Raw genomic sequence first — 25,731 nt, forward strand, 5'->3', positions numbered from 1 at the left:
TTTGTTAAAAAAAAAAAGAGGGAGATTTGAGACCATGCATAGACTATAGAGGTCTTAACGCCATAACTGTCAAGAACAAGTACCCCTTAACGCTCATATCTAAGCCTTTCGATAGGTTTCGGGGGGCAAGAAGTGTTTACAAAGCTGGGCCCGCGGGAGCTTACAATCTCATCCACATCCAAGAGGGAAACGAATGGAAGACGGCATTTAACACCAGAGATGGCCATTACGAGTACTGCTATATACAGTTAGGTCCAGAAATATTTGGACAGTGACACAATTTTCGCGAGTTGGGCTCTGCATGCCACCACATTGGATTTGAAATGAAACCTCTACAACAGAATTCAAGTGCAGATTGTAACGTTTAATTTGAAGGTTTGAATAAAAATATCTGATAGAAATTGTAGGAATTGTACACATTTCTTTACAAACACTCCACATTTTAGGAGGTCAAAAGTAATTGGACAAATAAACCAAACCCAAACAAAATATTTTTATTTTCAATATTTTGTTGCGAATCCTTTGGAGGCAATCACTGCCTTAAGTCTGGAACCCATGGACATCACCAAACGCTGGGTTTCCTCCTTCTTAATGCTTTGCCAGGCCTTTACAGCCGCAGCCTTCAGGTCTTGCTTGTTTGTGGGTCTTTCCGTCTTAAGTCTGGATTTGAGCAAGTGAAATGCATGCTCAATTGGGTTAAGATCTGGTGATTGACTTGGCCATTGCAGAATGTTCCACTTTTTGGCACTCATGAACTCCTGGGTAGCTTTGGCTGTATGCTTGGGGTCATTGTCCATCTGTACTATGAAGCGCCGTCCGATCAACTTTGCGGCATTTGGCTGAATCTGGGCTGAAAGTATATCCCGGTACACTTCAGAATTCATCCGGCTACTCTTGTCTGCTGTTATGTCATCAATAAACACAAGTGACCCAGTGCCATTGAAAGCCATGCACGCCCATGCCATCACGTTGCCTCCACCATGTTTTACAGAGGATGTGGTGTGCCTTGGATCATGTGCCGTTCCTTTTCTTCTCCAAACTCTTTTCTTCCCATCATTCTGGTACAGGTTGATCTTGGTCTCATCTGTCCATAGAATACTTTTCCAGAACTGAGCTGGCTTCATGAGGTGTTTTTCAGCAAATTTAACTCTGGCCTGTCTATTTTTGGAATTGATGAATGGTTTGCATCTAGATGTGAACCCTTTGTATTTACTTTCATGGAGTCTTCTCTTTACTGTTGACTTAGAGACAGATACACCTACTTCACTGAGAGTGTTCTGGACTTCAGTTGATGTTGTGAACGGGTTCTTCTTCACCAAAGAAAGTATGCGGCGATCATCCACCACTGTTGTCATCCGTGGACGCCCAGGCCTTTTTGAGTTCCCAAGCTCACTAGTCAATTCCTTTTTTCTCACAATGTACCCGACTGTTGATTTTGGTACTCCAAGCATGTCTGCTATCTCTCTGATGGATTTTTTCTTCTTTTTCAGCCTCAGGATGTTCTGCTTCACCTCAATTGAGAGTTCCTTAGACCGCATGTTGTCTGGTCACAGCAACAGCTTCCAAATGCAAAACCACACACCTGTAATCAACCCCAGACCTTTTAACTACTTCATTGATTACAGGTTAACGAGGGAGACGCCTTCAGAGTTAATTGCAGCCCTTAGAGTCCCTTGTCCAATTACTTTTGGTCCCTTGAAAAAGAGGAGGCTATGCATTACAGAGCTATGATTCCTAAACCCTTTCTCCGATTTGGATGTGAAAACTCTCATATTGCAGCTGGGAGTGTGCACTTTCAGCCTATATTATATATATAATTGTATTTCTGAACATGTTTTTGTAAACAGCTAAAATAACAAAACTTGTGTCACTGTCCAAATATTTCTGGACCTAACTGTAAATGAATAGGTGCTCAGAAAAAATATAAATATAATATATATATATATATAAATATAGTGGAGGAGTGGAGGAGGACAAAAGAAAGAAGAAACCATGATCCGTATAACCCTTTTTTGAAGCCCTGACCCAGGACAGGAGGAACTGCCGCCCACCTTTGCTGGAGCAAAATCGGAGTCAGATGCCTGAAGGTTCATGTTGCACCTTTTGAATTCGGGAATCGTTGCTGTTGCCCACAATAGTTGCTCTCCTAAATGTAAATGTTTTCTGAGGCCCTCCTCTACGTGTCTTCCAGGGGGTACTGCAGTTCCTGCTTCTAATTGTTGGCAACCCTTGCACTTGGCTTTATGAATGTAGCAATCCCACCAGCTAACCATTTTATCAGAATGTTTGAGGTCCTCCTCTATGTCTAATACAGCGTGTATCGGGGTCCCTCTTCTAATTTTTGGCAGTTCTTGCATTGTGAGGCTTTGTGAGGTGCAGAGTCCCTCCTCCATAAATTACACAGGATAGTGGAGGAGTCGGGGGGTTTTATAGTATATTGTAAAGTTATAAAACTTGTCATTTATACAGCAGTGACATTTTCTGCACAAAAACCTGGAAATAACAGAAAAACAAAGTATAACCCCAACTCCCTGCAACCACCCGGACCCCCAGACCCCAGAGCCCACACTTACTTCAGCAACATTCTAGGCAGCACAATCCTGGTCATCTAAAAAACACAAAGTGTCATCAAATATAAGAGCAAAACTGAAGGATATTTATCACCCTGATAGCTCCTCCCTATCTGTATCACCCTGCAGGGGGAGGAGACTCATAGCTCCTCCTCTATGTATCACCCTGCAGGGGGGGAGACTCATAGCTCCTCCTATCTGTATCACCCTGCAGGGGGAGGAGACTTATAGCTCTTCCTATCTGTATCACCCTGCAGGGGGAGGAGACTCACAGCTCCTCCTATCTGTATCACCCTGCAGGGGGAGAGGACTAATAGCTCCTCCTATCTGTATCAGCCTGCAGGGGGCGGAGACTCACTCCTATCTGTATCACCCTGCAGGGGGAGGAGACTCATAGCTCCTCCCTATCTGTATCACCCTGCAGGGGGAGGAGACTCATAGCTCCTCCTCTCTGTATCACCCTGCAGGGGGAGGAGACTCATAGCTCCTCCTATCTGTATCACCCTGCAGGGGGAGGAGACTTATAGCTCCTCCTATCTGTATCACCCTGCAGGGGGAGGAGACTCACAGCTCCTCCTATCTGTATCACCCTGCAGGGGGAGGGGACTCATAGCTCCTCCTATCTGTATCACCCTGCAGGGGGAGGAGACTCATAGGTCCTCCTATCTGTATCACCCTCCAGGGGGAGGAGACTCACAGCTCCTCCTATCTGTATCACCCTGCAGGGGGAGGAGACTCACAGCTCCTCCTATCTGTATCACCCTGCAGGGGGAGGGGACTCATAGCTCTTCCTATCTGTATCACCCTCCAGGGGGAGGAGACTCACAGCTCCTCCTAACTGTATCACCCTGCAGGGGGAGGAGACTTACAGCTCCTCCTATCTGTATCACCCTGCAGGGGGAGGAGACTCACAGCTCCTCCTATCTGTATCACCCTGCAGGGGGAGGGGACTCATAGCTCCTCCTATCTGTATCACCCTGCAGGGGGAGGAGACTCACAGCTCCTCCTGTCACCCTGCAGGGGGAGGAGACTCATAGTTCCTCCTATCTGTATCACCCTGCAGGGGGAGGGGACTCATAGCTCTTCCTATCTGTATCACCCTGCAGGGGGAGGAGACTCACAGCTCCTCCTATCTGTCACCCTGCAGGGGGAGGAGACTCATAGTTCCTCCTATCTGTATCACCCTGCAGGGGGAGGGGACTCATAGCTCTTCCTATCTGTATCACCCTCCAGGGGGAGGAGACTCACAGCTCCTCCTATCTGTATCACCCTGCAGGGGGAGGAGACTTACAGCTCCTCCTATCTGTATCACCCTGCAGGGGGAGGAGACTCACAGCTCCTCCTATCTGTATCACCCTGCAGGGGGAGGGGACTCATAGCTCCTCCTATCTGTATCACCCTGCAGGGGGAGGAGACTCACAGCTCCTCCTATCTGTCACCCTGCAGGGGGAGGAGACTCATAGTTCCTCCTATCTGTATCACCCTGCAGGGGGAGGGGACTCATAGCTCCTCCTATCTGTATCACCCTGCAGGGAGAGGAGACTCACAGCTCCTCCTATCTGTCACCCTGCAGGGGGAGGAGACTCCTGGCTGTGTTATATCTCTGTTATGATGTTACTTACTTGCACTGTGGATAATATATTGCAGTTCAGGATGTTGTCTATTCTCTAGAAATTTAAGCAAATGGAATAAATAATTACTTTTTGTCATCTACAACTTTTATTAAAAGGGGTCGTCCAGGACCAGTGTCAGACAGCTTTTATTTCAAGAGGAGCTGAGATGCAGTACTGAGAACAGCCACTGGGGAGTGTAAAGAGCTGTGCCAATCTGCTCCACATAGAAATTATGTACATCAGCCTCCAAGGCTGCAAATACCTGACCAGTGTGAGTGCAGAATAGTGAGTGCAGCTCTGGAGTATAATACAGGAGGTAACTCAGGATCAGTAATGTACAGTCAGGGCCAGAAATATTTGGACAGTGACACAAGTTTTGTTATTTTAGCTGTTTACAAAAACATGTTCAGAAATACAATTCTATATATAATATGGGCTGAAAGTGCACACTCCCAGCTGCAATATGAGAGTTTTCACATCCAAATCGGAGAAAGGGTTTAGGAATCATAGCTCTGTAATGCATAGCCTCCTCTTTTTCAAGGGACCAAAAGTAATTGGACAAGGGACTCTAAGGGCTGCAATTAACTCTGAAGGCGTCTCCCTCGTTAACCTGTAATCAATAAAGTAGTTAAAAGGTCTGGGGTTGATTACAGGTGTGTGGTTTTGCATTTGGAAGCTGTTGCTGTGACCAGACAACATGCGGTCTAAGGAACTCTCAATTGAGGTGAAGCAGAACATCCTGAGGCTGAAAAAAAAGAAAAAATCCATCAGAGAGATAGCAGACATGCTTGGAGTAGCAAAATCAACAGTCGGGTACATTCTGAGAAAAAAGGAATTGACTGGTGAGCTTGGGAACTCAAAAAGGCCTGGGCGTCCACGGATGACAACAGTGGTGGATGATCGCCGCATACTTTCTTTGGTGAAGAAGAACCCGTTCACAACATCAACTGAAGTCCAGAACACTCTCAGTGAAGTAGGTGTATCTGTCTCTAAGTCAACTGTAAAGAGAAGACTCCATGAAAGTAAATACAAAGGGTTCACATCTAGATGCAAACCATTCATCAATTCCAAAAATAGACAGGCCAGAGTTACATTTGCTGAAAAACACCTCATGAAGCCAGCTCAGTTCTGGAAAAGTATTCTATGGACAGATGAGACAAAGATCAACCTGTACCAGAATGATGGGAAGAAAAAAGTTTGGAGAAGAAAGGGAACGGCACATGATCCAAGGCACACCACATCCTCTGTAAAACATGGTGGAGGCAACGTGATGGCATGGGCATGCATGGCTTTCAATGGCACTGGGTCACTTGTGTTTATTGATGACATAACAGCAGACAAGAGTAGCCGGATGAATTCTGAAGTGTACCGGGATATACTTTCAGCCCAGATTCAGCCAAATGCCGCAAAGTTGATCGGACGGCGCTTCAAAGTACAGATGGACAATGACCGCAAGCATACAGCCAAAGCTACCCAGGAGTTCATGAGTGCAAAAAAGTGGAACATTCTGCAATGGCCAAGTCAATCACCAGATCTTAACCCAATTGAGCATGCATTTCACTTGCTCAAATCCAGACTTAAGACGGAAAGACCCACAAACAAGCAAGACCTGAAGGCTGCGGCTGTAAAGGCCTGGCAAAGCATTAAGAAGGAGGAAACCCAGCGTTTGGTGATGTCCATGGGTTCCAGACTTAAGGCAGTGATTGCCTCCAAAGGATTCGCAACAAAATATTGAAAATAAAAATATTTTGTTTGGGTTTGGTTTATTTGTCCAATTACTTTTGACCTCCTAAAATGTGGAGTGTTTGTAAAGAAATGTGACAATTCCTACAATTTCTATCAGATATTTTTGTTCAAACCTTCAAATTAAACGTTACAATCTGCACTTGAATTCTGTTGTAGAGATTTCATTTCAAATCCAATGTGGTGGCATGCAGAGCCCAACTCGCCAAAATTGTGTCACTGGCCAAAGATTTCTGGACCTAACTGTATGTACACAGTGACTGCAGCAGCAGAATAGTGAGTGCAGCTCTGGAGTATGATATCACTTTTAGCTTTGTGCTTGCTCTCTGTGAATGGGCACGTTCTTGTTTATATGTAGGTGATGATTTACCCGGCCGGCTTGTGCTGTATTTTCGTGTCCACATCTGGTAGAATAATAGTAATGCATTTCCATGTAATACACAGGAGCTGTAATCTTGTGGCTTGGCGCTCACCTTGCTGATATCTGAGGTGTCAAGAAATCTGTTGCCGTCAGAAAAAATCATCCCGACATTATTCACTGTAGGAAGAGAAAACACTTATAGAGGTTGTGCAAGAACAAGGCGTCTTCCTTCTAGCCACAGCGCCCCCCCGTCCATGGGTTGTGTCAGGTAATGCAGCCTGGACACATGAGGTGTGATACCAGCCCCCATGGGCCTATATACTGTTGTGCTGTATTATATACCCTGGTGCTCAGCTCTTCTGCGTCAATTATTGTTATTCTGTATTTGTCCCATCACCCATTATTCTGCCACACAATGGAGACATGTCCTGACTCCGCGGTGGTGCGAGAACGTTTTGACAGAAGCATCAGGAGTTGGGAGTACCAGACGTCTATGGTCTCATTGGTAATAACATGGGATTTTTGCCCCCATATTTTGTAAGGTTTCACGTCTTGGCCCTACCTAGAACACCAATATCCAGGTCCTTCAGAGCTTTCTCCACCTTTGGATAAATCTCCGATCCTCCCGTGAAGTCCACCTGGATGATCTTGGTTTTTCGTCTGCTCTCTTTTTCTAAGGAGATGAAATATGTAGGAGAATTAGGTCAAATGTCTCGTCATATCTCAGACATTTATAGCATTTCCACCACAGAATACCTGCGGGTCCCACATCTATCTGGATCTGGACAAAAGGGTCCCACCATGGGTCCTGAGCATTGGAGAGGTGGACGCGTCCACAGTTGTTTCCATTCTCCGTGCACCTCAAGGAGTAGAGAGGTGGATGTGTGACGCCCCTGAACTATTCAGGGTGTCACAGGGTACTGTACTCCTTTCTCTTTTGGTGCAGAGCTCAACCCCCCCATGGTTCTGGGATCCTAACCTTTGGTATTGCTCCATCAGCACTCAAATGCTAACCACACCTCACACCACACCTTGTCAGGCACACCAATGGGTGGTCTGGCTGGAAAAGGGCCACCCGCCTAGGGGTCAGGCAGACTGGTGGGAGGGACACAGTTAGTACAGTGGTAGCCCTCAGAGAGAGAGGAGCTGGAGGGAGTTGGAGCTCCCTGGGAGACGTTGGCTTGGTCGTAGACGGTGGTCTGGGACCGGAGGAGTCAGAGACCCGGTCTCAGGGTATTAGAGAGAGGTGCCAGACTTAGTTTTGGAAAACGGTCGGCACCGGAAAATCTAGTAACCGAACCGATACCGAGCACGGCGCGGTACTGGACCCTAGATCAGGGAGTATCTTCACGCAACCTGATAATTAACCTGTGGAGGACAGTCTCTTTATGAACTTTCCTCAAGAGCTCAGAGATCGAAGACATCAACACAGCGAGGGGGATAGGGCTTTCCAGCTTATGCGGCCCACTGAGATCTGAAGTGTCAGCCATCGATATTACAGCTCCTCTAACTAACCGTAGGGAGTGGGACCCTGAAAGCTTCAGGGCGAGGGGTCACTCAGAACAGTCTAAATTTAGTGCATGGAGGCAGGTCCAGAACCATCAGCAATACCCATGGGGACGGATTCCCGGACAAGCTCCCCTGAAGCGGTAGCGGCACCCAGAGACTTGGTTTACTTCTGTGTCAGAGTCTGCTTAATGGTCGCACCAACATCCACACGGCCTGAGTGAGTACACTGCACACCCTGAATCTCCCTGCCTGGCCTGCACCACGCTCCCCAACACCTCCACCATCCAGAGTCTCGGGGCCTCCCCTACCCATGGAGGGAGCGTCATCTGGCTGACCCACTCCATTTCCCCCTGGGTACTCCCATTGGCATCGGTGGTACTCCCCTTACCGCGAACCACGGGTGGCGTCACAAACATTAATCCCCTGTAAATAGCCCCCCTTTCATTTTCAGGTGACCCCGAGCCCCCAGATTCCGGAGACCCTCGAGCCACGGCATCACCGGATCTGAGAAGTCCGACTGCTGCAGGGGCGGTACAGATGCATCCACAGTTCTGTCCATTCACCATGCGCCTGGAGGAGTAGAGAGGTGGACGCATCCACAGTTCTCTCCATTTACTGTGGGCCTTGAGGAGTGGAGAGGTGGACGCATCCACAGTTCTCTCCATTTACTGTGGGCCTGGAGGACTGGAGAGGTGGACACATCCACAGTTCTCTCCATTTACTGTGGGCCTTGAGGAGTGGAGAGGTGGACGTGTGACGCCCTGGGCAAGCCAGGGGTCACAGGTCATCACACCACCACACCCTACATCCCAGTTAGGAACACCAAAGCTACTGAAATCCTTGTTGCCTTCCTCCAGGGGCTGATGTTCACACCAGGGGGTGGGCCAGGCGGTTGGCTCCGCCCACCGAGGAGTACACAGCCCTGGAGGCGGGAAGAACCAGGCAGTCTAGTCAGGGAGGTGAGAGGAGTAAACAGTAAGAGTTGAGTAAGGGAAGTGAAAGTGAAGTAGTAGTGGAGCAAAGAAGAAAAGAGTAAAAGTGAGAGTAGAAAGGCCTGAAGTTGGTCCCGCTAAGTGCAGGACAGAGTCAGCAAGGTCGGCAACAGCGGTGATTGTCTGGAGGGGGACTGCTCGGAGGTTGCTGGAAGGACCGCGGACGGGTAGTGGCCCGGCGGTCTGGAGCAGTATACGAAGGACAGTCAGCACCAGGGCAGGGGCCTCTCGGACCCCGGCAAGGCTAGGAGTCGCCATAATTTGCCAAATCCGTCAGTGAAGGGGACGTAGATTCCCCCAACAACCAAGTCCCGATTGAAGGCAACAGTCCAACCATTAAGGAGGAACACCGCCACCGCCATGGCACCAGTTCCTCGGGGCCAGCGTCTGCGGGCAAAGTAGGGCTCCTCCGGCCCATATCCAAGCCGGGGAGCGGGTTACCGGTGGGAACCCATCGCTACCAATACAGGAACATTAATTAGGTGCAGGACAGAGGGACATCACCATTACCTACTGGGAGAGCAAGTGCAGCCGTCCGTGGGAACCGTCTTTCCAGCCGTGTGTTTTACCGAGAACTGTGTCACCGTCTCAGGCTGAGTGAGTACCACAGTGCCGGAAGGCACAGCGCTGCCCCCGCGTCCCTGCGCCCACCAGGGCCTGCATCTCCCACCTTCTCCCTGGGCCCCGGGATCACCAACCCCTACCCACGGAGGGGCAACACAACAACTGGCTGCTCCACATCACCACTCCCGGGATCCCCATATCGAGCAGCGGTGGTGCTAACAAATCACCACAACCGTGGGAGGCGTCACGGACAATATACTTTATCCCAAAACCCAACCCCCCTTTCACTCACGGGCGAGGAGCGCCGCTCGAGAACCCCCGGGATCCGGCCCACCGCTCGAGCCACCACTGAGCAGCAGCAGCCGGACCCGAGCAGAGGGGTGAGCGCAGTGCTGACACCCTCCTCCCCGCCCACGACAACTTGGCGTCACGAACAGGATCTTACCGCTCTGCCGTTGGGTAGAGGTGCGCCTTGTGACCGCCGGAGGTATCCGGCTGAAAATTTCCAGAAGTCACCATCTTTGGCGCGAAAAGTTCCCGCTCGAGCGTCTTCTCGAGTAGCAGAGGCGCGAAGGCCAAAACTCCGCCCCAATAAAGGAGGGGCCGGAAAGAAGCTAAGGGGGACGCGATGGCGGCTAGCTGCATGTGAGCGCAGCTATAAAAGCAGGGACGCCAGGACTCTGCAGTCACCCTGTTCCTGGAAGGAGTTGCTAGCAGAATGTGGATGCCGTCCCGAAGCACCGTAGCCCCCGCGCCGGGAACCGCGGCGTGGGTGGAAATCCGTACTGCGCAGCTCTACCTAAGGCTGCAGGTCAAGATGCAGCTCCTCATGGAGGAGTGGGAGACCGACATGGCGGACGTTATAGCCACCGTGCGGAGACGCGAGGAGGAGGCGGAGAAAGGGAGGGTGAGTGACCCACGCCCCTATGTCCCCGAGGGACCGGTTGCTGCGGCTGAGGGACCCGGTCCAAGCCCTCTCCCTCCGCTGCCTCCTTCGCCACCCGTCCCGGAGGCCGTGACCCCGCCACTAGGCCCGCTACCACCGCAACCGGTAGCGATACCCAGCCCGTCCGCCCTCGCGGACCGACCTGTAGCCAGAGCCCGTGGCAAGTCGGAGGTGCTGCCATGGAAGGCCCCGAAGTCTGCACCAGAGGCAGTCCCTGAGAAGTTCCCCGAGCCGGAGCTGGTGACCCGTTCCGAGCCGAAGGCCCAACCGCGGAAAGCCCCTGTGCCCATCCCCCACACCTCGGCTGAGGTGGCGCCGGGTTGTCGCTGTAAGGCGGCGCCCAAGGCCAAGACACCGCGGGACCTGCCGCCCAGAGCCCTGACAGTGGGCAACATCCAGGATGTCCCGCGGGGCCTGATCCGTGCTCCGGAGCTCGCAGCAGCCCCGTATTGGGATAGGGAGCCGGTACCGCTGGGCCTGGAGATCAGTGAACGGGAGAGGAAGAAGGCCGAGCTGGTGGCCCAAGCTATAAGGGAGAAGGAAAATCTCCGCCAGGCCACGTTCCGTGTCCGGGGCCCACTGTACGAGGGGCAGGTGAGGCGGTTCGATGTCCGCCGGGGCTATGGGTTTATTTATGAACCGGGCCTGGAGGCCAAAGTGTTTGTAGCCCGGCGGGATGTAAATGCCCACCTGCCCGAGGAGCATCCCGGCCGCAACCTAATGCCGGATGACATTGTCCAGTATACCCGGCACTGTGGAGAGAGGGGGTGGTTCGCCCTGGATGCCAAACTGAGGGGCAGCCAAGAGAGCAGAGTGAGTCCTGCACCCCCTCCCTCGGATGAAGCTGAAGGCCCGGAGTAGGGCAGCGGATGCCCGCTGCAGCAGTCCCCGTTGGGACCACCACTGAGTTATGTGAGTATAAGTTTAAAAAGTTTGAAAAATGAAAATGGAAAATGATTACCGTGTACTTCACCTGATTAACAGTGATTGAACCGGCCGTAGCCGGCACCGTTGTCCCCGTGGGGACCGTTTAAGAAGTTAGCATGGGAACTATCCATGGACAAGCCCGTGAACTTGCAGGGCAACCACAAACGTTAAGTGGCTTGTAAATAGGTTGTTTTACCGTACCGTTTTCCGCAATGCCGCCTGCGGAGAGGCAGGTTGGAGGGAGGGCCCTCAGCAGAGCAGGCTGGGGCCCATCCACCACAGGAACAGGGTGGCTACCCTCTGGAGGGGAAGGACAGATCCCGCTCGGGTAACTTGTGCTGGACTTGGGTCAAGGGGTGCTGCCTGGGCTTTAGGGGCAGCATCAGGGCCAGGTTGCTTGGGTGGGAGAGAGCGGAAACTGTACCCGTAAAACCGTTTAGTAACGTTTAAGAAATGAACCTCCCGCTGTGGGATGATGCCATAATTTATATATATGTTACCGTTTACTTTTATGCATTTACAGAAAATAAAACCGGTGTTGGACGGGCAACCCGCGGACGGTCTGCATTTTGCTAAGGGGGAATGTGACGCCCTGGGCAAGCCAGGGGTCACAGGTCATCACACCACCACACCCTACATCCCAGTTAGGAACACCAAAGCTACTGAAATCCTTGTTGCCTTCCTCCAGGGGCTGATGTTCACACCAGGGGGTGGGCCAGGCGGTTGGCTCTGCCCACCGAGGAGTACACAGCCCTGGAGGCGGGAAGAACCAGGCAGTCTAGTCAGGGAGGTGAGAGGAGTAAACAGTAAGAGTTGAGTAAGGGAAGTGAAAGTGAAGTAGTAGTGGAGCAAAGAAGAAAAGAGTAAAAGTGAGAGTAGAAAGGCCTGAAGTTGGTCCCGCTAAGTGCAGGACAGAGTCAGCAAGGTCGGCAACAGCGGTGATTGTCTGGAGGGGGACTGCTCGGAGGTTGCTGGAAGGACCGCGGACGGGTAGTGGCCCGGCGGTCTAGAGCAGTATACGAAGGACAGTCAGCACCAGGGCAGGGGCCTCTCGGACCCCGGCAAGGCTAGGAGTCGCCATAATTTGCCAAATCCGTCAGTGAAGGGGACGTAGATTCCCCCAACAACCAAGTCCCGATTGAAGGCAACAGTCCAACCATTAGGAGGAACACCGCCACCGCCAGGGCACCAGTTCCTTGGGGCCAGCGTCTGCGGGCAAAGTAGGGCTCCTCCGGCCCATATCCAAGCCGGGGAGCGGGTTACCGGTGGGAACCCATCGCTACCAATACAGGAACATTAATTAGGTGCAGGACAGAGGGACATCACCGTTACCTACTGGGAGAGCAAGTGCAGCCGTCCGTGGGAACCGTCTTTCCAGCCGTGTGTTTTACCGAGAACTGTGTCACCGTCTCAGGCTGAGTGAGTACCACAGTGCCGGAAGGCACAGCGCTGCCCCCGCGTCCCTGCGCCCACCAGGGCCTGCATCTCCCACCTTCTCCCTGGGCCCCGGGATCACCAACCCCTACCCACGGAGGGGCAACACAACAACTGGCTGCTCCACATCACCACTCCCGGGATCCCCATATCGAGCAGCGGTGGTGCTAACAAATCACCACAACCGTGGGTGGCGTCACGGACAATATACTTTATCCCAAAACCCAACCCCCCTTTCACTCACGGGCGAGGAGCGCCGCTCGAGAACCCCCGGGATCCGGCCCACCGCTCGAGCCACCACTGAGCAGCAGCAGCCGGACCCGAGCAGAGGGGTGAGCGCAGTGCTGACACCCTCCTCCCCGCCCGCGACAACTTGGCGTCACGAACAGGATCTTACCGCTCTGCCGTTGGGTAGAGGTGCGCCTTGTGACCGCCGGAGGTATCCGGCTGAAAATTTCCAGAAGTCACCATCTTTGGCGCGAAAAGTTCCCGCTCGAGCGTCTTCTCGAGTAGCAGAGGCGCGAAGGCCAAAACTCCGCCCCAATAAAGGAGGGGCCGGAAAGAAGCTAAGGGGGACGCGATGGCGGCTGGCTGCATGTGAGCGCAGCTATAAAAGCAGGGACGCCAGGACTCTGCAGTCACCCTGTTCCTGGAAGGAGTTGCTAGCAGAATGTGGATGCCATCCCGAAGCACCGTAGCCCCTGCGCCGGGAACCGCGGCATGGGTGGAAATCCGTACCGCGCAGCTCTACCTAAGGCTGCAGGTCAAGATGCAGCTCCTCATGGAGGAGTGGGAGACCGACATGGCGGACGTTATAGCCACCGTGCGGAGACGCGAGGAGGAGGCGGAGAAAGGGAGGGTGAGTGACCCACGCCCCTATGTCCCCGAGGGACCGGTTGCTGCGGCTGAGGGACCCGGTCCAAGCCCTCTCCCTCCGCTGCCTCCTTCGCCACCCGTCCCGGAGGCCGTGACCCCGCCACTAGGCCCGCTACCACCGCAACCGGTAGCGATACCCAGCCCGTCCGCCCTCGCGGACCGACCTGTAGCCAGAGCCCGTGGCAAGTCGGAGGTGCTGCCATGGAAGGCCCCGAAGTCTGCACCAGAGGCAGTCCCTGAGAAGTTCCCCGAGCCGGAGCTGGTGACCCGTTCCGAGCCGAAGGCCCAACCGCGGAAAGCCCCTGTGCCCATCCCCCACACCTCGGCTGAGGTGGCGCCGGGTTGTCGCTGTAAGGCGGCGCCCAAGGCCAAGACACCGCGGGACCTGCCGCCCAGAGCCCTGACAGTGGGCAACATCCAGGATGTCCCGCGGGGCCTGATCCGTGCTCCGAAGCTCGCAGCAGCCCCGTATTGGGATAGGGAGCCGGTACCGCTGGGCCTGGAGATCAGTGAACGGGAGAGGAAGAAGGCCGAGCTGGTGGCCCAAGCTATAAGGGAGAAGGAAAATCTCCGCCAGGCCACGTTCCGTGTCCGGGGCCCGCTGTACGAGGGGCAGGTGAGGCGGTTCGATGTCCGCCGGGGCTATGGGTTTATTTATGAACCGGGCCTGGAGGCCAAAGTGTTTGTAGCCCGGCGGGATGTAAATGCCCACCTGCCCGAGGAGCATCCCGGCCGCAACCTAATGCCGGATGACATTGTCCAGTATACCCGGCACTGTGGAGAGAGGGGGTGGTTCGCCCTGGATGCCAAACTGAGGGGCAGCCAAGAGAGCAGAGTGAGTCCTGCACCCCCTCCCTCGGATGAAGCTGAAGGCCCGGAGTAGGGCAGCGGATGCCCGCTGCAGCAGTCCCCGTTGGGACCACCACTGAGTTATGTGAGTATAAGTTTAAAAAGTTTGAAAAATGAAAATGGAAAATGATTACCGTGTACTTCACCTGATTAACAGTGATTGAACCGGCCGTAGCCGGCACCGTTGTCCCCGTGGGGACCGTTTAAAAAGTTAGCATGGGAACTATCCATGGACAAGCCCGTGAACTTGCAGGGCAACCACAAACGTTAAGTGGCTTGTAAATAGGTTGTTTTACCGTACCGTTTTCCGCATTGCCGCCTGCGGAGAGGCAGGTTGGAGGGAGGGCCCTCAGCAGAGCAGGCTGGGGCCCATCCACCACAGGAACCGGTGGCTACCCTCTGGAGGGGAAGGACAGATCCCGCTCGGGTAACTTGTGCTGGACTTGGGTCAAGGGGTGCTGCCTGGGCTTTAGGGGCAGCATCAGGGCCAGGTTGCTTGGGTGGGAGAGAGCGGAAACTGTACCCGTAAAACCGTTTAGCAACGTTTAAGAAATGAACCTCCCGCTGTGGGATGATGCCATAATTTATATATATGTTACCGTTTACTTTTATGCATTTACAGAAAATAAAACCGGTGTTGGACGGGCAGCCCGCGGACGGTCTGCATTTTGCTAAGGGGGAATGTGACGCCCTGGGCAAGCCAGGGGTCACAGCTCATCACACCACCACACCCTACATCCCAGTTAGGAACACCAAAGCTACTGAAATCCTTGTTGCCTTCCTCCAGGGGCTGATGTTCACACCAGGGGGTGGGCCAGGCGGTTGGCTCCGCCCACCGAGGAGTACACAGCCCTGGAGGCGGGAAGAACCAGGCAGTCTAGTCAGGGAGGTGAGAGGAGTAAACAGTAAGAGTTGAGTAAGGGAAGTGAAAGTGAAGTAGTAGTGGAGCAAAGAAGAAAAGAGTCAAAGTGAGAGTAGAAAGGCCTGAAGTTGGTCCCGCTAAGTGCAGGACAGTGTCAGCAAGGTCGGCAACAGCGGTGATTGTCTGGAGGGGGGACTTCTCGGAGGTTGCTGGAAGGATCGCGGACGGGTAGTGGCCCGGCGGTCTGGAGCAGTATACGAAGGACAGTCAGCACCAGGGCAGGGGCCTCTCGGACCCCGGCAAGGCTAGGAGTCGCCATAATTTGCCAAATCCGTCAGTGAAGGGGACGTCTGTCTCCAAACAACCAAGTCCCGATTGAAGGCAACAGTCCAACCATTAAGGAGGAACACCGCCACCGCCAGGGCACCAGTTCCTTGGGGCCAGCGTCTGCGGGCAAAGTAGGGCTCCTCCGGCCCATATCCAAGCCGGGGAGCGGGTTACCGGTGGGAACCCATCGCTACCAATACAGGAACATTAGGTGCAGGACAGAGGGACATCACCGTTACCTACTGGGAGAGCAAGTGCAGCCGTCCGTGGGAACCGTCTTTCCAGCCGTGTGTTTTACCGAGAACTGTGTCACCGTCTCAGGCTGAGTGAGTACCACAGTGCCGGAAGGCACAGCGCTGCCCCCGTGTCCCTGTGCCCACCAGGGCCTGCATCTCCCACCTTCTCCCTGGGCCCCGGGATCACCAACCCCTACCCATGGAGGGGCAACACAACAACTGGCTGCTCCACATCACCACTCCCGGGATCCCCATATCGAGCAGCGGTGGTGCTAACAAATCACCACAACCGTGGGTGGCGTGACGGACAATATACTTTATCGAAAAACCCAACCCCCCTTTCACTCACGGGCGAGGAGCGCCGCTCGAGAACCCCCGGGATCCGGCCCACCGCTCGAGCCACCACTGAGCAGCAGCAGCCGGACCCGAGCAGAGGGGTGAGCGCAGTGCTGACACCCTCCTCCCCGCCCGCGACAGACGCATCCACAGTTCTCTCCATTTACTGTGGGCCTTGAGTGGAGAGGTGGACGCATCCACAGTTCTCTCCATTTACCGTGGGCCTTGAGGAGTGGAGAGGTGGACGCATCCACAGTTCTCTTCATTTACTGTGGGCCTTGAGTGGAGAGGTGGACGCATCCACAGTTCTCTCCATTTACTGTGGGCCTTGAGTGGAGAGGTGGACACATCCACAGTTCTCTCCATTTACCGTGGGCCTTGAGGAGTGGAGAGGTGGACACATCCACAGTTCTCTCCATTTACTGTGGGCCTGGAGGAGTGGAGAGGTGGACGCATCCACAGTTCTCTTCATTCACTATCCTTCTTGTGTCTACTGTGGATATTGATTTGGTGTCTTGGGTGGGGACTTTTTGCCACTTACCGATTTCAAACGCAACTTTTTGTAGCTTCTCCATAGATCGACTGATGAGGACAATATCGAAGCCCCTCCTGGCCAACTATGGAGAAGAGGCAGAAGAGTGAGACCCCCATAACCTATGGCCACACTGACCTACCTTGATCTACTGACCTCCAGAGCGTAGGACTTCCCGATTCCATCGGTTGCTCCAGTTACCACTGTGGGAGAAGTGGAGGTGCCATTATTATAGGGGACGCGCAGTTTCGGGTCTCTAGTGTCATTCGGTGATCTAGCTGCTATTACACACTTTCTTATGGACGCTCTACAATATCGGGGAACTTATGGCGTCTCCACCCTTTCATTGATGTTGTAGTTGAAGATTTTGGTGTCACATGACTGGTGGGTTTTCGGGTGCACAGACCCCGCTTCCGCAGACCTGGGCCTGCTGTTACCAATGTAATAAGTGTGGAAACAGAGCTGTGTGTATATACCGGTCACACTATAGCACTCTATATACCGGTCACACTGTGGCACTCTATATACCGGTCACGCTGTAGCACTCTATATACCGGTCACACTGTAGCACTCTATATACCGGTCACACTGTAGCACTCTATATACCGGTCACACTGTGGCACTCTATATACCGGTCACACTGTAGCACTCTATATACCGGTCACACTGTAGCACTCTATATACCGGTCACACTGTAGCACTCTATATACCGGTCACACTGTAGCACTCTATATACCGGTCACACTGTGGCACTCTATATATCGGTCACACTGTGGCACTCTATATACCGGTCACACTGTGGCACTCTATATACCGGTCACACTGTAGCACTTTATATACCGGTCACACTATAGCACTCTATATACCGGTCACACTGTGGCACTCTATATACCGGTCACACTGTAGCACTCTATATACCGGTCACACTGTGGCACTCTATATACCGGTCACGCTGTAGCACTCTATATACCGGTCACACTGTAGCACTCTATATACCGGTCACACTGTGGCACTTTATATACCGGTCACACTGTGGCACTCTATATACCGGTCACACTGTAGCACTCTATATACCGGTCACACTGTAGCACTCTATATACCGGTCACACTGTAGCACTCTATATACCGGTCACACTGTGGCACTTTATATACCGGTCACACTGTGGCACTCTATATACCGGTCACACTGTAGCACTCTATATACCGGTCACACTGTAGCACTCTATATACCGGTCACACTGTAGCACTCTATATACCGGTCACACTGTAGCACTCTATATACCGGTCACACTGTAGCACTCTATATACCGGTCACACTGTAGCAGTCTATATACCGGTCACACTGTAGCACTCTATATACCGGTCACGCTGTAGCACTCTATATACCGGTCACACTGTGGCACTCTATATACCGGTCACACTGTGGCACTCTATATACCGGTCACACTGTGGCACTCTATATACCGGTCACACTGTGGCACTCTATATACCGGTCACACTGTAGCACTCTATATACCGGTCACACTGTAGCACTCTATATACCGGTCACACTGTGGCACTCTATACCGGTCACACTGTGGCACTCTATATACCGGTCACACTGTAGCACTCTATATACCGGTCACACTGTGGCACTCTATATACCGGTCACACTGTGGCACTCTATATACCGGTCACACTGTAGCACTTTATATACCGGTCACACTGTAGCACTTTATATAACGGTCACACTGTAGCACTTTATATACCGGTCACACTGTAGCACTCTATATACCGGTCACACTGTAGCACTCTATATACCGGTCACACTGTAGCACTCTATATACCGGTCACACTGTAGCACTCTATATACCGGTCACACTGTAGCAGTCTATATACCGGTCACACTGTAGCACTCTATATACCGGTCACACTGTAGCACTCTATATACCGGTCACACTGTGGCACTCTATATACCGGTCACACTGTAGCACTCTATATACCGGTCACACTGTAGCAGTCTATATACCGGTCACACTGTAGCACTCTATATACCGGTCACGCTGTAGCACTCTATATACCGGTCACACTGTGGCACTCTATATACCGGTCACACTGTAGCACTCTATATACCGGTCACACTATAGCACTCTATATACCGGTCACACTGTGGCACTCTATATACCGGTCACACTGTAGCACTCTATATACCGGTCACACTGTGGCACTCTATATACCGGTCACACTGTGGCACTCTATATACCGGTCACACTGTGGCACTCTATATACCGGTCACACTGTAGCACTCTATATACCGGTCACACTGTAGCACTCTATATACCGGTCACACTGTGGCACTCTATACCGGTCACACTGTGGCACTCTATATACCGGTCACACTGTAGCACTCTATATACCGGTCACACTGTGGCACTCTATATACCGGTCACACTGTGGCACTCTATATACCGGTCACACTGTAGCACTCTATATACCGGTCACACTGTGGCACTCTATATACCGGTCACACTGTGGCACTCTATATACCGGTCACACTGTAGCACTCTATATACCGGTCACGCTGTAGCACTCTATATACCGGTCACACTGTGGCACTCTATATACCGGTCACACTGTAGCACTCTATATACCGGTCACACTGTGGCACTCTATATACCGGTCACACTGTAGCACTCTATATACCGGTCACATTGTGGCACTCTATATACCGGTCACACTGTGGCACTCTATATACCGGTCACACTGTAGCACTTTATATACCGGTCACACTATAGCACTCCATATACCGGTCACACTGTGGCACTCTATATACCGGTCACACTGTGGCACTTTATATACCGGTCACACTGTGGCACTCTATATACCGGTCACACTGTGGCACTCTATATACCGGTCACACTGTGGCACTCTATATACCGGTCACACTGTGGCACTCTATATACCGGTCACACTGTAGTGCTCTATATACCGGTCACACTGTAGTGCTCTATATACCGGTCACACTGTAGCACTCTATATACAGGTCACACTGTAGCACTCTATATACCGGTCACACTGTGGCACTCTATATACCGGTCACACTGTAGCACTCTATATACCGGTCACACTGTGGCACGCTATATACCGGTCACACTGTAGCACTCTATATACCGGTCACACTGTAGTGCTCTATATACCGGTCACACTGTAGCACTCTATATACCGGTCACACTGTGGCACTTTATATACCGGTCACACTGTGGCACTCTATATACCGGTCACACTGTAGCACTCTATATACCGGTCACACTGTAGCACTCTATATACCGGTCACACTGTAGCACTCTATATACCGGTCACACTGTAGCACTCTATATACCGGTCACACTGTAGCACTCTATATACCGGTCACACTGTAGCAGTCTATATACCGGTCACACTGTAGCACTCTATATACCGGTCACGCTGTAGCACTCTATATACCGGTCACACTGTGGCACTCTATATACCGGTCACACTGTGGCACTCTATATACCGGTCACACTGTGGCACTCTATATACCGGTCACACTGTGGCACTCTATATACCGGTCACACTGTAGCACTCTATATACCGGTCACACTGTAGCACTCTATATACCGGTCACACTGTGGCACTCTATACCGGTCACACTGTGGCACTCTATATACCGGTCACACTGTAGCACTCTATATACCGGTCACACTGTGGCACTCTATATACCGGTCACACTGTGGCACTCTATATACCGGTCACACTGTAGCACTTTATATACCGGTCACACTGTAGCATTTTATATAACGGTCACACTGTAGCACTTTATATACCGGTCACACTGTAGCACTCTATATACCGGTCACACTGTAGCACTCTATATACCGGTCACACTGTAGCACTCTATATACCGGTCACACTGTAGCACTCTATATACCGGTCACACTGTAGCAGTCTATATACCGGTCACACTGTAGCACTCTATATACCGGTCACACTGTAGCACTCTATATACCGGTCACACTGTGGCACTCTATATACCGGTCACACTGTAGCACTCTATATACCGGTCACACTGTAGCAGTCTATATACCGGTCACACTGTAGCACTCTATATACCGGTCACGCTGTAGCACTCTATATACCGGTCACACTGTGGCACTCTATATACCGGTCACACTGTAGCACTCTATATACCGGTCACACTATAGCACTCTATATACCGGTCACACTGTGGCACTCTATATACCGGTCACACTGTAGCACTCTATATACCGGTCACACTGTGGCACTCTATATACCGGTCACACTGTGGCACTCTATATACCGGTCACACTGTGGCACTCTATATACCGGTCACACTGTAGCACTCTATATACCGGTCACACTGTGGCACTCTATACCGGTCACACTGTGGCACTCTATATACCGGTCACACTGTAGCACTCTATATACCGGTCACACTGTGGCACTCTATATACCGGTCACACTGTGGCACTCTATATACCGGTCACACTGTAGCACTCTATATACCGGTCACACTGTGGCACTCTATATACCGGTCACACTGTGGCACTCTATATACCGGTCACACTGTAGCACTCTATATACCGGTCACGCTGTAGCACTCTATATACCGGTCACACTGTGGCACTCTATATACCGGTCACACTGTAGCACTCTATATACCGGTCACACTGTGGCACTCTATATACCGGTCACACTGTAGCACTCTATATACCGGTCACATTGTGGCACTCTATATACCGGTCACACTGTGGCACTCTATATACCGGTCACACTGTAGCACTTTATATACCGGTCACACTATAGCACTCCATATACCGGTCACACTGTGGCACTCTATATACCGGTCACACTGTGGCACTTTATATACCGGTCACACTGTGGCACTCTATATACCGGTCACACTGTGGCACTCTATATACCGGTCACACTGTGGCACTCTATATACCGGTCACACTGTGGCACTCTATATACCGGTCACACTGTAGTGCTCTATATACCGGTCACACTGTAGTGCTCTATATACCGGTCACACTGTAGCACTCTATATACAGGTCACACTGTAGCACTCTATATACCGGTCACACTGTGGCACTCTATATACCGGTCACACTGTAGCACTCTATATACCGGTCACACTGTGGCACGCTATATACCGGTCACACTGTAGCACTCTATATACCGGTCACACTGTAGTGCTCTATATACCGGTCACACTGTAGCACTCTATATACAGGTCACACTGTAGCACTCTATATACCGGTCACACTGTGGCACTCTATATACCGGTCACACTGTGGCACTCTATATACCGGTCACACTGTAGCACTCTATATACCGGTCACACTGTGGTACTCTATATACCGGTCACACTGTAGCACTCTATATACCGGTCACACTGTAGCACTCTATATACCGGTCACACTGTAGCACTCTATATACCGGTCACACTGTAGCACTCTATATACCGGTCACACTGTGGTACTCTATATACCGGTCACACTGTAGCACTCTATATACCGGTCACACTGTAGCACTCTATATACTGGTCACACTGTGGCACTCTATATACCGGTCACACTGTAGCACTCTATATACCGGTCACACTGTAGCGCTCTATATACCGGTCACACTGTAGCACTCTATATACCGGTCACACTGTGGCACTCTATATACCGGTCACACTGTAGCACTCTATATACCGGTCACACTGTGGCACTCTATATACCGGTCACACTGTGGCACTCTATATACCGGTCACACTGTGGCACTCTATATATCGGTCACACTGTGGCACTCTATATATCGGTCACACTGTGGCACTCTATATACCGGTCACACTGTGGCACTCTATATACCGGTCACACTGTGGCACTCTATATACCGGTCACATTGTGGCACTCTATATACCGGTCACACTGTGGCACTCTATATACCGGTCACACTGTGGCACTCTATATATCGGTCACGCTGTAGCACTCTATATACCGGTCACACTGTGGCACTCTATATACCGGTCACACTGTAGCACTCTATATATCGGTCACGCTGTAGCACTCTATATACCGGTCACGCTGTAGCACTCTATATACCGGTCACACTGTAGCACTCTATATACCGGTCACACTGTAGCACTCTATATACCGGTCACACTGTAGCACTCTATATACCGGTCACACTGTAGCACTCTATATACCGGTCACACTGTGGCACTCTATATACCGGTCACGCTGTAGCACTCTATATATCGGTCACACTGTAGCACTCTATATACCAGTCACACTGTAGCACTCTATATACCGGTCACACTGTAGCACTCTATATACCGGTCACACTGTAGCACTCTATATACCGGTCACACTGTAGCACTCTATATACCGGTCACACTGTAGCACTCTATATACCGGTCACACTGTAGCACTCTATATACCGGTCACACTGTAGCACTCTATATACCGGTCACACTGTAGCACTCTATATACCGGTCACGCTGTAGCACTCTACATACCGGTCACACTGTAGCACTCTATATACTGGTCAGTCATGTACCGTGATATCATTGCTCTCCGCGCTCTCACCTGCCCAGGCTCCGTACTTCTGGATGTTGGTCCTCCATCGCTGGGACAGTATGTGGTTTTTCGCCCCCACCAGCAGAGCCCACACCTGCTTCAGGATGAGGTACGTCAGGGCCAGGAGCCCCAGCAGGTTGAGCCAGGGGTGGGTTGTGGAGCCTTCCATGCTCCTCTCTGTGCTGCTCCTCTGTCCCTCAGGGCTGCCCGTCCCTGTGCCGTGTGCTAGTTACACCCTCCTTCGTTATACTTTATCATATGGGAAGGCATTACACAATATTCACCGCTCCCCATATAGTAGTGCCTGCACTTTACAAGATGGATCAAATCCCCATCGCAGGACGATACACGGGAGTCGGGCAGCTGTGCAGGGCAGCTGTGCAGGGGAGCTGTGCAGGGGAGCCGTGCAGGGGAGCCGTGCAGCAGGGGAGCTGCGCAGAGCTGTTATGTAATAAAAACACTGCCAGCCAAAAGTCCAAAAGTGCAATAGCACCCCACACATGTCCTAAATTGCTCTGTGCTCCGCTTATATGGTGAGCTTTGTAAAAATATTGCCGTCTACATATTTATCACTAGACTGCAACCCAGCTTTCCCATCACCATCAAGAATCTCAGAGATCATCATCACAAACCTGCAACCCAACTTTCCCATCATCAACAATCTCAGAGACTATAATCATAAACCTGCAACCCAGCTTTCCCCAAGTCAACATCATTGAAAGTATAACTGAGTTGGAACCCAGCTTTCCCATCATCATAAACATTCTTAGAGATCATCATCACAAACCTGCAACCCAGCTTTCCCAGGATCAGACTCTGAATGCCTCATCATTGAACTGCATCTAATTAATGGAAGTCTAAGAAGTTATAATCATTGAGCTGCAACCCAGTATCATCACTGAGGCAGTACCCAGCTTTCCCAGCGGCGTGAGCTCATGCTATCACTGACCTGCAACCCAGCTTTACCGTGTTCTGTGCTATAGAATGTTTATGTATCTGTAAAAAAACAGATGATCCGTGTGCCATCCATTTTTTTTTTCCTCGCACCCGTAGCCTTGCATTGTAGTCTTGGCCGTTTTACACCGCCATACGCTGCACGCTGAGATTTTCTTTTTTTTCCCTCAGGCCGAAAACAGCTGCAGAATAAATCTCAGATCAGCGCTGCCTCATTGTTTAGCATTGGTGCACTCGTATTTGTACGCAGATTAGAGCGAGGTCTAAGAAGGTATCATGGAGTTGCACCCAATCCTTCCCAGTGATACCCGCAGCTCGATTGCAGCCATCCATTAACTGCAGCCTCTAGTTGGATCAGCACCACAGCTGCAACTTTTCTTTTCCAGTTCAAAAGCCGCCTCAGATCATATAATCCGTGAGCTGAGACCCAGCTTTCCCAGCGTCAGTAGCAGTCTAGAAAATAATATCTGCTGAGTTGCAGTTTTCCCAGTTGCAGTTTTCCCTCTTTTGCTTTCTCAGTATCAGCAGGAGTCTAGGAAGCCATAATCACTGAATTATAACTTATTTATCCCAGTTTCAGCAGGTTCAGAATGCAACTCCGCTTTCCCAGGGTCGACAGTGGTCTAGGAAATTTTCTCCCTTGAGTTGCAGTTTTCCCAGCAGCATCAAAACCTCTTTTGCTTTCTCAGTATCAGCAGGAGTTTAGGAAGCTACTAACATAATCAATGAATTATAACCTGGTTTTCAAAGTATTAACAGCAGCTTCAGAATGCAACTCCGCTTTCCCAGCGATCTAGGAAATTATCTCCACTGAGTCGCAGTTTCACCAATAGCATCAGAACCTCTTTTGCTTTCTCAGTATCAGCAGGAGTGTAGGAAACTATTATCAGTGAATTATAACTCTTTATCCCAGCATCAGCAGCTTCAGAATGCAACTCCGCTTTCCCAGTGTCGGCAGCAATCTAGGAAATTATCCCTACTCGAGTTGCAGTTTTCCCAGTAGTTTCAGAACCTCTTTTACTTTCTCAGTATCAGCAGGAGTTTAGGAAGCTATAATCACTGAATTATAACCTGTTTTTCCAAGTATTAACAGCAGCTTCAGAATGCAACTCAGCTTTCCTAGTGTCGGCAGCGATCTAGGAGATTATCTCCCCCCGAGTTGCAGTTTTCCCAGTAGTTTCAGAACCTCTTTTGCTTTCTCAGTATCAGCAGGAGTTTAGGAAGCTATAATCACTGAATTATAACCTGTTTTTCCAAGTATTAACAGCAGCTTCAGAATGCAACTCAGCTTTCCTAGTGTCGGCAGCGATCTAGGAGATTATCTCCCCCCGAGTTGCAGTTTTCCCAGTAGTTTCAGAACCTCTTTTACTTTCTCAGTATCAGCAGGAGTCTAGGAAGCTATAATCACTGAATTATAACCCGGTTTTTCCCAGTATTAGCAGCTTCAGAATGTAACTCCGCTTTCCAGTGTTGGCAGTGGTCTAGCAAATGATCTCCCCCGAGTTGCAGATTT

General features: G+C 51.2%; 1 protein-coding gene across 1 annotated transcript in view; it reads right to left on the minus strand.

Annotated features, from left to right (window-relative positions):
* The window catches only part of LOC142262362 (very-long-chain 3-oxoacyl-CoA reductase-B-like), a 42,171-nt gene extending 18,536 nt beyond the window's left edge, over positions 1-23,635 (minus strand). Inside the window, exons 1-7 of the mRNA XM_075332155.1 lie at positions 23,274-23,635; positions 16,834-16,880; positions 16,687-16,762; positions 6,850-6,960; positions 6,400-6,464; positions 4,193-4,237; positions 2,574-2,608 (exon numbers count right to left, since the gene is read on the minus strand). Coding sequence (XP_075188270.1) covers positions 2,574-2,608; positions 4,193-4,237; positions 6,400-6,464; positions 6,850-6,960; positions 16,687-16,762; positions 16,834-16,880; positions 23,274-23,433 — 539 coding nt within the window. The 5' untranslated portion in view covers positions 23,434-23,635. The remainder of the gene's footprint in view (positions 1-2,573; positions 2,609-4,192; positions 4,238-6,399; positions 6,465-6,849; positions 6,961-16,686; positions 16,763-16,833; positions 16,881-23,273) is intronic.
* Positions 23,636-25,731: the final 2,096 nt, after the last annotated feature.

Source organism: Anomaloglossus baeobatrachus, unplaced genomic scaffold (genome assembly GCF_048569485.1).
Source record: "Anomaloglossus baeobatrachus isolate aAnoBae1 unplaced genomic scaffold, aAnoBae1.hap1 Scaffold_244, whole genome shotgun sequence".
Lineage (NCBI taxonomy): Eukaryota > Metazoa > Chordata > Amphibia > Anura > Aromobatidae > Anomaloglossus > Anomaloglossus baeobatrachus.